Here is a 16,884-nt window from a genome sequence, read left to right as displayed (position 1 = left end):
ATGTAAATTATGAAATATAAATTTTCTAGAGTTTTGTGTTATTGGTCAGATTAGGTTAGTTAATGGTGTGGTCAAAGAAAAAGACCTAAAATCTCCTTTCTTAGCATGCAACAGTTTCTTTCTTTCATATAAAAGTTTCACTGGGCCCTCCCTGGTGGCGCAGCGGGTTAAAGCACAGCACTAAGAAGCTAAAGCCACTTGCACATGAGTTCGATTCCCGCCTGCCCTGGAGGTGATCCACATGGTGTGGCAGACCTCTCCTGACCCGCCCGCTGCTCCCCTCAGCAGTGTACTTCATCCATCCGCCTGTTCTGCACCCCACTCTGTCTCTGGTGAATCCTCTCACCCTCCATATCTTTGGCCTGTACCCCAGTTCTATATGAATAAATAAATATTTTTTTAAAAAAAGAAAAAAAGTTTCACTGTAAGTCCATCAGCTCTCCAGTATCATTTATCTTGCTGGTACCCCATCTGGAGCACATACCTAGCAGATCATCATGGCAGGTAAAGAAAGAATGCTTGGAAGGGGACTTTTTGCTGCTCTATTATTGGAATGACACATCTCTTCAACATCCCTCAGCAATCCCTCTGCTAGTAATCAAATGACGCTGCCTACCTATAAGAGGCTTGAAATGAATGGGAGAACATAGTACCTGATACGCTGTTCATGCATTTACCATGTTTTACAAATAATTGAAGCTTATTTTCATAGTTTAATGAGGAACAATTTTAAAAAACTGTATATGGACACAAAATATCCTTTTACTATAATGGTTTTTAATAGTGTGTGTATTAGGAACAGCTTAAGTTATGAAGCTTCAATGTACCGTAAGTTGACATTTCATTTATAATGTTCCAAGAATCTTTCCACTGCAAAAATTTGGACAGCCAATGTGATATTTATGTACTAGATGATTTCTACCTTTGTAATAATTTACTTGTGATTCAAGGGCACCAATAAAAGCAGCTATTTAAAAAAATAGCTATTGGTTCTCTCATGTCAAAATACTTCGTATATATGACATTACAAGATGCACATTTGCTGTGAAATTGTTTGGGGGACATCAAGTTATAATTCATATTACCCTGATATATTAAAATGTAAAGTAAAAATAATTTTTATTGTATTGCAGCATTAGTGGAAAGTAGGAGTCAGAAACTGACATGAGGCACCAAATCTTATAAAATATGACACACAGAAGATCCACGATGTCATTTTTTTTCTAAATTTAACTTCTGCTTTAATTTAACATTAATTCATAAGAAGACAACATAGTTATAAACAGAATATTTACTAAGATTTTGGCAGTTTTATGTAACAAGACACGTAGCATTCTAAAGGCCTGGTATCAACTTGCTTACAGTAAACCTGCTTCAATATGAAGGCATTATTTTTTTTTTCTAGAAAACCTTTTCAATACTAAATATTTGACAAGTGTGAAATTAAACATAGTAATACAATCAATTTAGTAAGATTAAGAAATTACAAACTTCAAAGTTGTATCCTACACATAAATCAGATAAAAAAAGGATTACTGATTATATAGAAGATTCCTGGATAATCAAAACTTAATAGTATAAAACATGCAAAATATTTAAGAAACTTTGTTAATCAAAAAATTTCAGGGTCTATTTAAAATTATTCCCCTCTACAGGGAATCAAGGTTAATTCCAATCATGTAACACTTTAACACTAAATATTATTTAATACTGTTATAGAGACAAATGTAATAAAATTAATTGCTGTCTTTCTTGTTCATTTGAAACAGCATAAAATGTTCCAGAATTTCACAATGTAAAAGAGAATGGCTACTGCATTGGCAAAAATAGAATGTTAAGGATCAAAGGCACACTATTCAGCTAGCCAATGTGATAGCAAACTTCCCCCTCCCGCCCTTTCCCCATATAAACACAAGTTTGAGAAAAATAAAGTACTCTTTAAAAGTAATGATTTGAAACATCAATGTTAAGACCTTACTTCAAAAACTAGTCATCTGCATTTCTGATTGTATTTTAAATATACACACACACACACACACACACACACACATATATATATATATATATCTCCAAATTAATTTCTGTTGACATTCAATGCATTATTTTGGTCAAAATTATTTTACTATCTAAAACATTTGCTCCAAGCATTTTAACCACTAGGATGACAACAGGGCATTAGCTCTCTGGGGAATTAACCACTGGAAGGAAAAAATACAGAGACAAAATTCTATATGTAAGCTGCAGGCAACAATTTATGGCCTTATCTGGCACAGTGGCATTTGACTGGCACAGGAATAATTCTACCAACAGGGAAACATACACATTCTGGTAAATATGCCCTAATATTGAGAGTTGAAGTTTCCTTTAAGATGTTGCTTTTTTAAATAGGTAAATCGTTGCTTGTTTGTTTCTTGCTTTAATTATCCTGACTTATGACTTGAACTTGACTTCTTTTTCTTCTTCTTTCTATGCTTCTTGTGTTGCTTCTTCTTCTTCTTTGTTTTTTCTCGTTCGTCACACCTTCTCTTCTTTTTTGCTTGCACCTCCTCTTCATAATCTGATTCTGATGAGGACTCAGATGATAAAGGTTTTTCCTCAGGATAGGTTTTCTTTCTTTTTTTGCTGAGAGTTCTGATGCACTTTTCTTTTTCTGTTTCATCCTTGCATTTCTTTTTCTTTTTTACAGATCCCTTGCTCTCTACTTCAGTCTCATATGTGGAACTTTCTGATGATTTGTATGCACGCTTCTTCTTTCTCTTTCTCTTTCTCTTTCTCTTTTTACCTTGTTTCCTTTCCTCATCCACAGAATCTGAAGAACTGCTTGAAGAATCAAAGCTTGATGAAGAAGATGAAGGTGGACACGTTTTCTTCTTTTTTCTCTTTCTCTTTCTTTCTTTTTTTTTGGATGAGCCCTCATTGCCACTTAATAATTTCTCTCTGCTTTTTTCTAGCTCTTTCTTCCAGTTTTCATTCATTTTCTCTTCAAATGCAGCTAATGCCTTGGAGCCTTTCTTTTTATTTTCTAATTTTTTCTTTACTTCTTCCCAAGTAGGCCTTGGTCGATTCAGATAATCTTGTATTGTTGGACCTGCAGACGGAGCTGGGCCTCTCCATCTTGCCATTGCTATAGGATTCATATAGGCTACGCGGTTATCTCGCTTCCCCATGGTATCTAGTGATTCCCAAATAGACTATCTGTTACTAAGAATAAGAAAGGATAACCCTCTTTAAATTCTTTATCTGCTCGTATACCAAGTGGGCTCCATTCTGTGAAAGAAGCAGAAGGAATGGTTATAAAACACCTTTAATATAAGCTTAATACTTGTCTATCACATAGTAGATATTTTCAAAACCTTAGATCATGAAAAGATAATAAACATTTAAGATTTTTGTATATTTTAGACATTTGTGGTACGACTATAACACAAAGTGTTTTACATACCTCCTATACATACCTCCTATACCTACCTCCTATAAGGTTCTGGCATCTATAATTTTCAATAAATATTTCCATTTATATTGTATGAGGTTTATTTTTTTCCCCTATATTCTGCCTTATCTGGTATAAAGAGATACATTTCTGTAACTAAAATATGTACCAGATAGAACACCTCTAATTAAGGAAAGTGTAGCAAAATCTAATCCTGTCTATGATAAAAAGCTAGAAGTAATACCTGAAAATTTCTTCTTCCTCAGTGCTTACCTCCAATCCATTACTAAATCCTGACGTTTAAACTTCCACATGTCTCATAACCATTCACTTTTCATGGATTATGCTATCATTAACTTAGTTCAGGCACCATCTAACACTTAGGACATTAATTTTTGTTGTATCTATTATGTGTTTTTTTTTAATTTTTTTAAATTTTTTTTTAAATTTTTTTTAAAGATTTATTTATTTATTCATATAGAACTGGGGTACAGGCCAGAGATGCGGAGGGTGAGAGGATTCACCAGAGACAGAGTGAGGTGCAGAACAGGCAGATCGACGAAGTACACTGCTGAGGCGAGCAGCGGGCGGGTCAGGAGAGGTCTGCCATGCCATGTTGGGGGCAGGCGGGAATCGAACTCATGCGGAAGTGGCTTAAGCTTCTCAGTAAAGTGCTTTAACCCGCTGCGCCACCAGGGAGGGCCTATTATGTGTTTTTTAACAGCAAGAGACTGACTGCTTAGCAATGGATATCTCACACTTGATCTCTGGACTAAATGGCTAATTCTGCCATCCCATTTCACAGATGGAGACACTGAGGCTTAGATAATCTAAGAAACTTGCATAAAGTTAGAGCTAATAAATGGTAGAAGCAATGCAGCAAGGCTCCAAAACCCCTGCACATTTAACAGTATATTGCTTCCTTATGTCAATCTCTTAGTTGATGGCCCTATTTTGATATTCCCCCCCCCATTTCTATCTGTACCTTGTTCCATTCCATTTCAAAACTGCAGTCAGAAGGATCCTAAAATATTCCAGTGTTTTTACACTTTAATGAAAATCACATCTAGGCTCCTATACAAAACCTTTATTATGTGCCCTGCTTGTCTCTCTTACTTTTATTTAGACTCTTATCTCTTGTCCCAATTTGATGCTCTCCAGTCTTCGTTGGCTTTCCAGGAATTGCTAAACTTCAAGTATAACCATTATGCCCAGTTCCATCTCATCATTCAAGTTTTAATTTCACTGTTAATTCCTCAGAGAGGCAAGGATTAGTTGAACTATATAAAACTACCAATTTTACAGGACAAAAACAAGTAAATACCAAAAAGTTCATATGGTTCAAACTTATACTAAAGTAGGTTGCCCCATAGATACTATTTTTACCATTCTGTATCCCATTTCTTTGTTTATTTTATTCACAGTACTTAGCAAACAGATAATTTTTTTGATTACTTGGGTAGTGTGCATGTGTTGTATGTGTGTGTGTGTGTGTGTGTTTCCACAACTAAATATAAGGTCAAGAAGGTAGAGCACCATAGTGTTCCCCATACCTAAGTACTCAATAAATATTTGCTTACTGATAAAGAAACAAATGTATATTTGGATGGGTATAACTCTGGGAGAGAGGGGCATTCAGAGAAGCCTCCTGGATTTGGTGATGTCTGCATAGAACGTTAAATGATAACCAGGAGTTCATCCAGGAAATAAAGGACATTATAGTCTGAGCAAGTAGTATGCTAAAAAACACAGGAAGGGCCATCCCTGGTGGAACAGTGGGTTACAGCTCAGCACTGCAAAGCTGGCCATGGCCAGCTTGTGTTTGAGTTTGATCTGCCACCCAGAGGTGATCCACATGGTGTGGGAGATCTCTCCTGTCTTGTCTGCTGCTCCCCTCAACAATATACTTTATCAATCTGACTGTTCTTCTCCCCACCACTATGGTGAATCCTCTCACTGCCCATGCACCTCTGACCTATAAGCCAGTTCTGTATGCATAAATAAATAAATCTTAAAAAAAACACAGGGAAATGAAAAAGCACCATGCATTTATGTGGGTGGAGCTTAATATGCCATAGGACAATGGTAGGAGGTGATATTTACAGATAATAAATAGGCCAATCATGGAGGCACTCATAGAACATTTTAAAATCCTAGATTTTGCCCTAGAGTTGGTAGCAAGCTAACAAAGTATTTTAAATAGAAAATAAAGATGGCAAGATGTAGCATAGGTCTTTTTTGTCAGTCGCTATTTTGACACTGATGCTTTATGTCAACCTAATACAAGCTCAATGTTACAGAGGCTTCAGGTGATATTCTCTTTAATATTCAGTTTTGTCTAGCTTTTGCTAAAGTTTACTGTCATTTCCACTCTTATCCCTACTATAAAGGTCTGTAAAATTTTATTATTTTTCTGACTTGATCATTAAAAGTGCTTAAAAGACCTTAGTTCATATTGCAGGTTCTTTACACTACTTAGAATAGTATACTCTATTCTAATTTCAGTTCTTTCATTTTTTAGTACTGACATCTGCTAGAAAGAGAGACAAAACCCAGTACACAAAGGTTTGGTCTGATGATAAGTTGCATGGAATTTATTCAGTGGGATTTACAGTCAAGGTTAATAGTGAGATATTAATTTTTTTAAAGATTTATTTATTTGTGCATACAGAACTGGAGTATAGGCCAGAGGTGCAGGTGTGATGAGAGGATTCACCAGAGACAGAGCGGGAAGCAGAACAGGCAGATTGGTGAAGTACACCGCTGAGGGAATCAGCGGGTGGGCCAGGAGAGGTCTGCTGTGCCATGTGGATCACCTCTAGGGCAGGGATCGAACTCATGCTGAAGTGGCTCTAGCTCCCTAGTGTTGTGCTTTAACCCACTGCACCACCAGAGAAGGCCAGATATTGATTATTTTAAGCACAGCGTGATATGGTCAGATCTGAATGCTTAAGAGACAATTCATTTACAGCATGAAAGATGAAGTGAAGGTTAGTGAAAATGAAAGAAATGAGAACACAAGCATTCATGCAGGCAATAAATGAAAGAATGTGAATTAAAGCAGAGACACTGTGAATGAAAAGAGTGGGGAAGATATGAAACATATTGAGGAGATTACCAAAATTAATAACTAATTGGACACAAAGGCCAAGGGAGCCAATGATCTGACTTGAGAGACAAGATGAAAGGCAATTCTAATGATTAGGCAATAAAGGAAATTACACAGACTTTGAGAATGCGCTACGTTCAATTTTGGAGTCATAAAATTTGAGGCGCCTGCTTGTAAGAGAGCCAAATGAGTGCCCACATTGGAAACTGTGTGGTGTTGGCACTCTAGAATGTCATCTGAGATCTTATAACATTGGCAGTCACTGAGTGATGGCTGGAGTCATGAGGAAAAAAGATTACCTTGGAGGGGATTTCAAGTAAAATGAGGTTTGAACACTGGATTGATTTAATAGAAGCATGCAGAAAATATAAACTCCAGAAAGGACACTTCAGAAAACTAGCCAGAGTAGTAAGAATGACGCCAATATCAGAAAATATATATATATATATGTCACAGAAACACACGGGGAAGAATAAAGTTTCAAGGTGACAATAATCCTCAAAGACATATATTCATGAATTTTATTTGAGCAATTTTTAAATATCCAGAATTCTGGAAAAATACTGAAGTATTCATTAACAATGAACTGATTATATGAGTTATAGTATATATAAACAATGGAATATTATATCATCAATATATTGCTGAGTGAAAAATTTACCAAATGCAAAGACTGGCTATCTCTGCATACTGGAGAGGCATTACTTCCTTTTTTATATTTCCTAGAATTCTTACATTTTCTTCAATGAGTAGGTATTGTCTTTTCTTTTAAAAATCCAGGGGAAAAAAGATGTCATGGACAACAGTATTAAAAGTAGCAGATAGCTCGGGCTCTCCCTGGTGGTGCAACAGGTTAAAACAGCTCATTATGAAGCTCCCTGAAGCCACTGCAGCATGAGTTCTATCCTGCGCCAGGGAGCTGACCCACATGGCGTGGCAGACCTCTCCTGAGTGCCCGCTGCTCCCCTCAGCAGTGTATTTCGTAGATCTGCCTGTTCTCCTCCCCACTCCATCTCTGGTGAATCCTCTCACCACCCCTCCACCTATGGCCTGTACCCCAGTTCTGTATGCATAAATAAGTAAATCGTTAAAAAAAAAAGTAGCAGATAGGTCAAGTAAGGTAAGATCTGAAAATGTTCATTATTTTTGGTTATGAAGAAATCACTAGTAACCATAGTTAATGCAATTTTATTTAAATGGTAAAGGCAGAATTCAGATGATTTTGTGGTAAGGAATAGCAATAACTAAGTAGAGACCTATGTGGACTCACTTGAGAAAGGAAGTAAGAGAGAAGAAAGTACTTTAACAAGATGCAGAGTTAAATACAATAATTTTGTTTGTTTTAATCATAGAATAATCTTTTATTCAAAGGATGACTAAAATTATAGTTTTAAGAAGATAGGAAAGTGACTGAAAAACTAATGTGGCAAAACTACAGTGGAAGCAGAAAGTTCTTAAAGTCACAGAAGACACTTCTTGTAAGAGTAGAGACAAAGAATATAAGGCACGGATACAGGATTTTGGTTTTTGGTTTTGGTAGGGGAGAGATGGAGGGTGAAAGCTGAAGGATTTCTCATATAATAGTCTTGATTTTTCACTCACTGGTGGGTGCCAAGCAATCTGTTAAGGCAGGTTTGAGATAGCATAGGTGTTTTCAGACCAATAAAGAAAATTTGTAATAATTTTAGAGGGGTATAAGAGAGGGTACTGATATTAGCCAAGTGTGAAAAGAGACCCTCAGAACTGCACAATGTGTATGCTGTTTTCTCCCAAAACAAAACAGTACAAAAAGTACAGCAATATAGTCTCTTGCTCAAATATTCCTTTTTAAAATAGCATGGGGGCCATCCCAGGTGGCACAATGGGCTAGGACTCATCACTGCAATCTAGCTGCAGCTGCTTCAGTGCAAGCTTGATCCCCAGCCCTGGAGTTGATCCACATGGTGCAGCAGACATCTCCTGTCTTGCTCACTGCTCCCCTCAGCAGTGTATTTTTATTCTGCTTCCCACTCTGTCTCTGGTGAATCCTCTCACCACCCCTGCACCTATAGCCTGTACCCCAGTTCTGTATGCATAAATAAATAAATCTTAAAAAAACAGCATTGGGGCTTACCGTCTGTTTCTTTTTCAAATGTTCAATGAATATTTTGTTAGTTCTAAATATTAATTGTATCAGTAGCTCTTAACTGAGTCAACAGAGAATAGTCTTTTGACCTCCTATTATAGAAGAGAAGCTTGATTCTGCTAGCTCTATTTATTTGTATGAAATATGCTAATTTTCTATAAAGAGTAGATATAATTTGTGACAGTCCTGTTGGTATTTTGTATGTCCTAATAGTTATTCATTCATTCTTACAACAGTTCCCTTATAAGCATCTATTATGTACTAGACACTGTTTATATGCATGTCATGCATATTGTGGCCTAGTAAAGGTAGATGTTCATTACACAAATATCAAACAAATGAGTATATAATTATTAGCATGATTAAAATGATAAAAGAAAAAAAATGATAAAAGAAGAGGATGCTGTGAAAAATATCATGAGGGATCTAATTCAGAATAGAAGGTAAATTCTATCATATACTACTAACATATCATCTGAGACCTGATAGATAAGTAAGAGCTTGTCAGATGAAGTGGTTAAAACAGGATAGAAATAATAAAGAGAGCCCAAGTTGACTGAATGTTCCAAGCAAAAGGAGTATCAGATGATAAGGCCATGAGATGAAAGGGAAAAACCAAATACAATTCAAAATATTCACATTATCATACTTTTCAAGATCAATCATTATATCAATTTCTGTTTTGAAAGTGATTAAACCTATACCATTGATCACTAAACATACTCAGGTCAAAGTCAATACAAATTTCAGAGCCCTCTCAATTTTAGAAGCCATTTCATTGAATTTTCATAGGCCTGTCTAACTGTGGATGAATTCTCACAGATATATCCACCTAGTTGAAGAACTCTCTCAATCTACAAAAGGTCTGGACAAAGCCCCTTATGAAAAGAAAATTTTATGCTCTTTGTTCACATTAGATAATGTAAGCTTAAGTACCAAACTACTGAAATAAATGTCTCTCAAAAATGCCAAAAGGATAAGCTATCAATGAGCCTACTAAATTATAAAGTAAGAAGTCTTCACATATAAACTATAATCTAATTATCACATGATACAGTTTACATTGTATGATAATATAGAGTACAACTACAGCACAATTGCAGGTCAAATAAGAGAAAAAGAGTTTAAGAAAATTTTAATGAGTTTGCAATTTTCTGAAAATATCTGAGGCAAGTGTAAATAATAGGATTTGCTTTCCTCTAAATAAAACTCGAACATGAACATTTTATATTATAGCTGTTAACATGACTCTCTTGAGGGAAGAAATATTGCTGTTTTCCTGACTGGGATTAAAATGATAGAAAGCTGTGCTATGTAAAATCCATTCTCTTCCTGCAGGTTCCCTCTAGCATAGTTATGTCATGGAGCATTTGTTACTCTTGAGAAAAAATGTAGCACATGAAATACTGCCACCTCTTTCTTCCTCTACAGAACTGTCAAATGACAGTGGATCAGTCGCTACCATCTTAAGAGTGATACCAAAAGCTTGTAATAGCAATAAAATATTGCAGATATTAAGTGGTTAAAACAGAAAAGAATGGTAACAGAAGTTTTATGTAAAAAATTTAGCTAAGTGCTTAAAGAAATGAGTACCTCATTCTCATATTTATCTCAATATAGTAGTATATTTTTGGACTTGGTATATTTTGGACTTACTTAGCCTTTATGCTAATTAACTGAAATGCTTTTTTAAAAGCAAACTTTTAACATTAGAAATTTTAGGTTTATAGTTTTAGATCTACAGTGTTAGATTTACAAAACAAGTTTCATATATTCTTCACCTAGTTTTATTGTTAATGTTTTACATTGCTACGCAACATTTGCCACATTCTAATTTATTTTGTAGAATGCTCTTCAATTTTTGTTTGGCTGATGTTTTTCTCACGAACAGACTTAGATTATGAACCAGTATTGACATGGATGTTAACTAAAACCCATTCTTTATTCAAATTCCCTTAGCTTTTACAGTGACTGGAGTTATGTTTCCAGAAGCCAAGGAATATAAAGATTGCGAGCCACCACCAGAAGCTCAGAAGAAACAAGGAAGAATGTTCTAGAGAATTTTATTAAGAGCACAATCCTTTGGGTTGATCCCACATTTTCCCCATTGTAAATAGAGCAGCAATAAACATAGGGGTGCAGGTATCCTTTTGAATTAATGTTTTTGTGTCCTTTGGGTAGACACCTAGGAGTGCAATTGCTGGATCATACAGTATTTGTAATAAAGTAAAAAATGAACACCAACTAACAGCTATAAACCAGAGACATTCTACAGGGGAGGAGAGAGGAATAAGACCAAACTGGGGGTGGGAAGAGCACATGGGTCTTTGGTGATGGCAATGGGAATTGGTGATGGAAAGACCAAGGGGATTACAACTGAGATGAAAAAAATGTACAAAGTGAAGAATAATGTAATACACACACACACATATAATTTAAAAAAATATGAAAACATTGGAAGGAAAAAAAATAAGAGCATGGCCCTGACAACACATTGATTTCAGACTGCTAGACTAATGAACCATGAGACAATACATTTCTTGAAAACATATTTTCGGCCCTCCCTGGTGACCAATAAGTTAAGGTGCAGCACTGTAAACTAGCATTAGCCGCTTCAGCATGAGTTCAATCCCGGGCCCAGAGGTGATCTACATAGCGCAGCAGACCTCTCCTGACTCGCTCACTGCTCCCCTCAGCATTGTACTTCATTTATCTATCTGTTCTGCTCCCCACTCTGCCTCTGGTGAATGATCTCGTTGTTCCTGCACCTCTGGCCTATACCCCAGTTCTGTATGCATAAATAAATCTTTTTAAGAAAACATTGTTTTTAGATAACATTTAATAAAAACCTTCAATAGTGAAAAAAATATTTCCTTAACTGCCATATATATATAGTCATTATGTCTCCTAGAGTCCTCTACACTATGGCAGTTTCTCAGAATTTCCTTAGTTTTCATGAATTTATTCTGAAAAGTAATGACCAGTAATTTATTTTGTAGAATGCTCTTCAATTTTTGTTTGGCTGATGTTTTTCTCACGAACAGACTTAGATTGTAAGTTCCTGGAAGCATCATTCTCTTTATTTTCTTTAGATTTATTTATTTGTGCATACAAAAACTGGGCTACAGGCCAGAGGTGCAGGGGGTAAAAGAATTCATCAGAGACAGAGTGGGGAACACAACAAGCGGATTGACTGAAATACAGTGCTGAGGGGAGCAGTGGGCTAGACAGGAGAGGTCTTCTGCATCATGTGGGTCACCTCCCTGGCCAGGGATCGAACCTGTGCTTCAATGGCTGTGGATAGGTTCATAGTGTTGAGCTTTAACCTCTTGAGCCACCAGGAAGGCCCCAGGAGTGTCATTCTCATCACATATCAAGGGAACTTATTAAGGCAACTTATTACTGACGTTAATCTTGATCACTTGACTGAAGTAGTATCTGTCAGTATGGTTCCTAAAAATTCAGGTGACTATACTATCGTCTACTTACTAAAAAAGATCAGAGTATATAAACTTATTTGTTACAATTAAATCAATAGATTTTTAATTGGAAGTAATAGTAAGTCATGCTCAGAAGCATCAAAACTATGAAAATTTGTACTGACATTATTTTGTTGAAATTAACCAGGCAGGAAGAGATCTTCAGTGGGAGAAAAAATACTTTTCAATTCCACTGATTCAGCAAATCATCATTAGAGTTGTCATTACTCTACATCATCATTATTGTTATTATTAGCACCACATTCTAACCAACTGAGCTAACCAGACACCACCATCTTAGAGCTGAAGGCCCAGATCCCCGTTTACTTCCTAAATGCTCACAGACAAGTTATACAGCCTTTCTCTGTCTCAGTTCTCATATCTGAAAATTAGTTGATATGTAATCATGCTTTTTTACTATATCAACCCTTACTTCACGGTTCAAATGAAAAAATCTTTGGCCATGGTTTGAAAACTGTAGAAGTCTCTATAAATGTGATAATCCTATGACTATTACCATCATCATGTAATATTGACTTCAACTATTTAACACTCACTATAAATACTATTTTATGTGACTTACACATATTACCTTACTTAATTCTCAAAACACCACAAAGTAGGTACTATTACTATGCTCACTTGAAAAAGAAACTCAGTCTATGAAGATTAAGCAATTTGTCCACGATCTCACAGTCCATAAATGCTAGAGACAGAATTGAACCCCTAGAAGCCTGATTTAAAGTCTCCACTATTACTTAAAGAATGCTTTAGCATGAGATATAGCTATAAATTCTAGCTGAGGACTATAATAAAAATATGGTGGTTACTATAATTTTAAATATATCCCTCAAGTTCAGAAGGTCTATGCTCCCCTGAAAGGGCAGATGAGAGACTAATGTGAAGGAATTTAAATTAGTTGCTAATATCAGTTTCTATAAGATGGAACAAATTGAAGTTCCATTAAATGGTCAGGTCTATCTAAAATTTACAGACACATGAAATATAAATTATTTTTGGGTGGGATTAGAGATGGGGGTTCAGCTTAAACCAGCCAGCCTATTTTTCTGTATTACCATGCAACTGGAAATAACTAACCTTTATGAAAATGAGGATAACGTTGACAAATAGAAACTTATAGAAATGCAATAATATCATTTAAGTTATGGTTTTCAATTTCTTTCCTTACCCAACCTGATTATGAGAGCAGTTAAAATGAAGTTATTTAAATTTTCTTCTATTTTCACACCTAAAGTATGGTGATGTTTAAGGAAAAGTACTAATTATAATCAACAAAAAGGAAATGGAAACTCTCCAAAACAGTCTGGAATATCTATAGACTTTACCAAGAGTTTCTTCTTTCTGTATTTCAGATTAAGTACTACTATCTCTAGTCCTTCACATGCCTGTATAAATTTCTGCTCCCTACTGGGGGAAGATCTCTAAGACATTCTGATTATAGAATTTGTTAACATCACATCTAAAAACATGTTGTACAGAGCTTATCAGTAATTTTAACCTACTAATGGTATCCTTACCAGTAGCAGTTGTCATACAATATTCAGGAACGTAAGAAACTTTAACCCTGGATGGGGTATAAACAGTTTTTACCTACCCCCTACCCTTTATCTTTTCATTATTCACTGATGTAATCTGCCTATATAATTACCTGTATCAGGAATCTGAAACTTCCAGTGCATTTGTTTGATTTTTTCCAAACTTATTAACTCTAGATAACATTTTTTTTCTCGATGGAAGAAGTCAATTATAACCTGAAATTCCTCAATATCCCTGAATAAGAGTAGACAGATCATTTAAGCAATCCTTTAAAATTTCTGATAAGCAGATCTATTGAAACACTGCAATCTATTGGATTTAATCTATTCTACAATGTTAGAGTATGAAATTCTTCATTATGGAAATAAATTTAAAATCCTGAAAACTGGACAGAGATAGAGCAAAGTGGGAAGGAGGGACTACAATGACAATGGAGTATGGCAGACATCTATGAGAGCCTTGGTGGTGGTTGTGGTGGGCTAACAACACCTGAATCATGTGATCCTCTACTTCTAAATCATACAGTGTTGTAAACCAATGTTACCTCAATAAAAATAAATAATTAAAAAATTTCATTTTTTCTAAAAGTTATATGGACGAAAGTGAGGATTATTCTAGAGAAAAGTATTTAAAGAGGCAGTTCAATGCCACAAATGAACCTGGATCAGTAAAAAAACAGGTACATGAGGTTTCTTTCTGGAGAGGTTCCCAATAATCCCCACCCCCAGTTCATTCAGCTCAAAGATTCTGTCAGAGTTTATATACTGAAAACCACAAAATATTGCCAAGAGAAATTCAAGAATAATGTCTAATTCAAGCAACAAAGCACTGATAAGAAAAAATTTGGTTCTCTTTATGTAATTATAATTTTGCTTTTAAGAAAAATACATTTTAATTGCAGTTGCATAATCCAATCTACATTTTGTTTATTTTCCATTGGGAAATTTTATCTTTTTACTTTTTTGTAATTAAAAAATATAACATTGGTTTACAATACTTTATATGATGTGTGGGTGCTTTGATGCTGGTAACATACGTCTAGAAAGGCATAAACCTATATCCAGAAATCCTATATAGTGCTGAATAGACTTTTTAAAAATTATTTTACTTTATGATGGTAAAGCCATTAACATGAGACATACTTTCTTGTTAAATTTAAAGTGTGTAATAAATCATTATTGTCAATTACAGACACAATGTTATACAATACATCCCTAGAGCTTATTTATCATAACTGAGACTTTGTGAGTGCCATTTTATATCATCCATGGTATAATTTACTGAAACTACAAACTGTGATATTTTGACATGTAGTTTCTTTTAAATACCTATCATTTGTAAAGCAATTTTCAGATAATTATTTTCTAGAAATCTTGCTTCATAAAATAAACAGCTAAAGAAAAAGACAGAGAAACCTCAATAAACAGGATCGAAAAAGAGTGCTATTACAACAGACATGGCAGAAATCCAGATAATAAGAAATTACTATGAACATTTATGTACAAACAAGAACAGCAACTTAGACAAGATGTACAAGTTCATAGACCATACAATCATCCTGACCAGAATAGGAAAGATATAGAAAACCTAAACAAATGAATGGCAAGCAAGGAAATTGAAAAAGTAATCAACTCTTTCAAAAACAAAAGTCCAAGATTAGCTGGTTTCATAAGTGAGTGCTGGTAAACTATCAAAGATGAACTAATACCTCTCTTGACAAAACTCAAAAAATCCAGACAAAAGGAATCCTTACAAAAACAATTTATGAGGCCAACATCATTCTAAAACAAAGCAAAACAAAAAATTTAGAGCAATCTCTTTAAGGAACACATACTAAAATCTTCAATCATGTCTTAGCATACTAAATTTTACAATATATTAGGATTATGCAATATGACAAGGGGGATTTATACCTGGGGCACAAGAATGGTTCAACATCGAAAAAACAATGTAATTAATCACATTAACAAAAAGAAAGCTAAACCATAAGACGATACCAACAGATTCCAAGAAAGCATTTGCTAACATTCAACATCCATTCACGATGAAAACGCTTCAAAAACTGGGGATAAAAGAAATATATCTTAACATAATAAAAGTCATATATGACAAAACTACAGCTGGCGTCATTCTCAATGGTGAAAACTGGAAGTCTTTCCATTAAGATCCAATGCAAGACAAGAATGTCTACTCTAACCACTATTCTTCAACACAGTATTGGCAGTCCTAGCTAAAAGCAATTAGGCAAGAGAAAGAAAAGGAATCGAAATAGAGAAAAAAGAAGTAAAGCTATCATTATTTACATATGACATGGTAATATAAATAAGGGAACCCAATGTACAGAAAAACTAATTAAAACAATAAACCAGTTAGTAAAGTGGCAGGTTAAAAAATGAATAGATAGGCTCTCCCTGGTAGTGCAACCAGTTAAAGCACCTCATTATGAAGCTCTCCAAAGCCACTGCAGCACGAGTTCAATCCCCCACCAAGGAGCTGACCCACATGGCGTGGCAGACCTCATCTGATCTGCCCACTGCTCCCCTCAGCAGTGTATTTCAGTAGATCTACCTGTTCTGCTCCCCACTCTGTTCTGGTGAATCCTCTCACCCACCATACCTTTGGCCTATACTCCAGTTCTGTAAGCATAAAAAAAAAAATCTTAAATAAAATCAATAAACAAAAATAAGTTGTCTTCCTATATGTAAAAAATTAGCTACAAGAGGAAGAAATTAAGAAAGCTAACTCATTTAAAATCATACCACCCCAAAAAAAAAGGTGAAGAAAGAGATACCTAGAATAAGCCTAACAAGGGCGGTGAAGGACCTATACGAGGAAAACTGTTAAAGGAAATACAAGAAAAAACAAAGAAATGGAAAGATATACCTGGCTCATGGATTGTAAGAATAAAGATTTTCAAAATGACCATCTTACCAAAAGCAACATGCAGATTCAAGGCAATTCAGTAAAAACTTTAATAGCATTCTTGAAAGAACTGGAGAAAACATTACTGAAATTTACATATATTCACAAAAGACCCCAAATAGTCAAAGTCATCATGACAAAAAGGAGAAAAAAGCCCTCCCTGGTGGCTCAAAGGGTTAGGACACAGCACTGCAAGCTAGCCACAGCTGCTTCAGTGTGAGTTTGATCCCCTGCTCCAGAGGTGATCCACATGGCATGGCAG

General features: G+C 35.3%; 1 protein-coding gene across 1 annotated transcript in view; it reads right to left on the bottom strand.

Moving 5' to 3' along the window:
- Positions 1-1,986: 1,986 nt before the first annotated feature.
- The window catches only part of FAM133A (family with sequence similarity 133, member A), a 25,993-nt gene continuing 11,095 nt past the window's right edge, over positions 1,987-16,884 (bottom strand). Inside the window, exon 2 of the mRNA XM_004685887.2 lies at positions 1,987-3,267. Coding sequence (XP_004685944.1) covers positions 2,421-3,167 — 747 coding nt within the window. The 5' untranslated portion in view covers positions 3,168-3,267 and the 3' untranslated portion in view covers positions 1,987-2,420. The remainder of the gene's footprint in view (positions 3,268-16,884) is intronic.

Source organism: Condylura cristata, unplaced genomic scaffold (assembly GCF_000260355.1).
Source record: "Condylura cristata isolate star-nosed mole 26May11 unplaced genomic scaffold, ConCri1.0 scaffold00019, whole genome shotgun sequence".
Lineage (NCBI taxonomy): Eukaryota > Metazoa > Chordata > Mammalia > Eulipotyphla > Talpidae > Condylura > Condylura cristata.
Note: the sequence above shows the minus strand (reverse complement) of the source record. Positions and strands in the feature narration are given on the sequence as shown.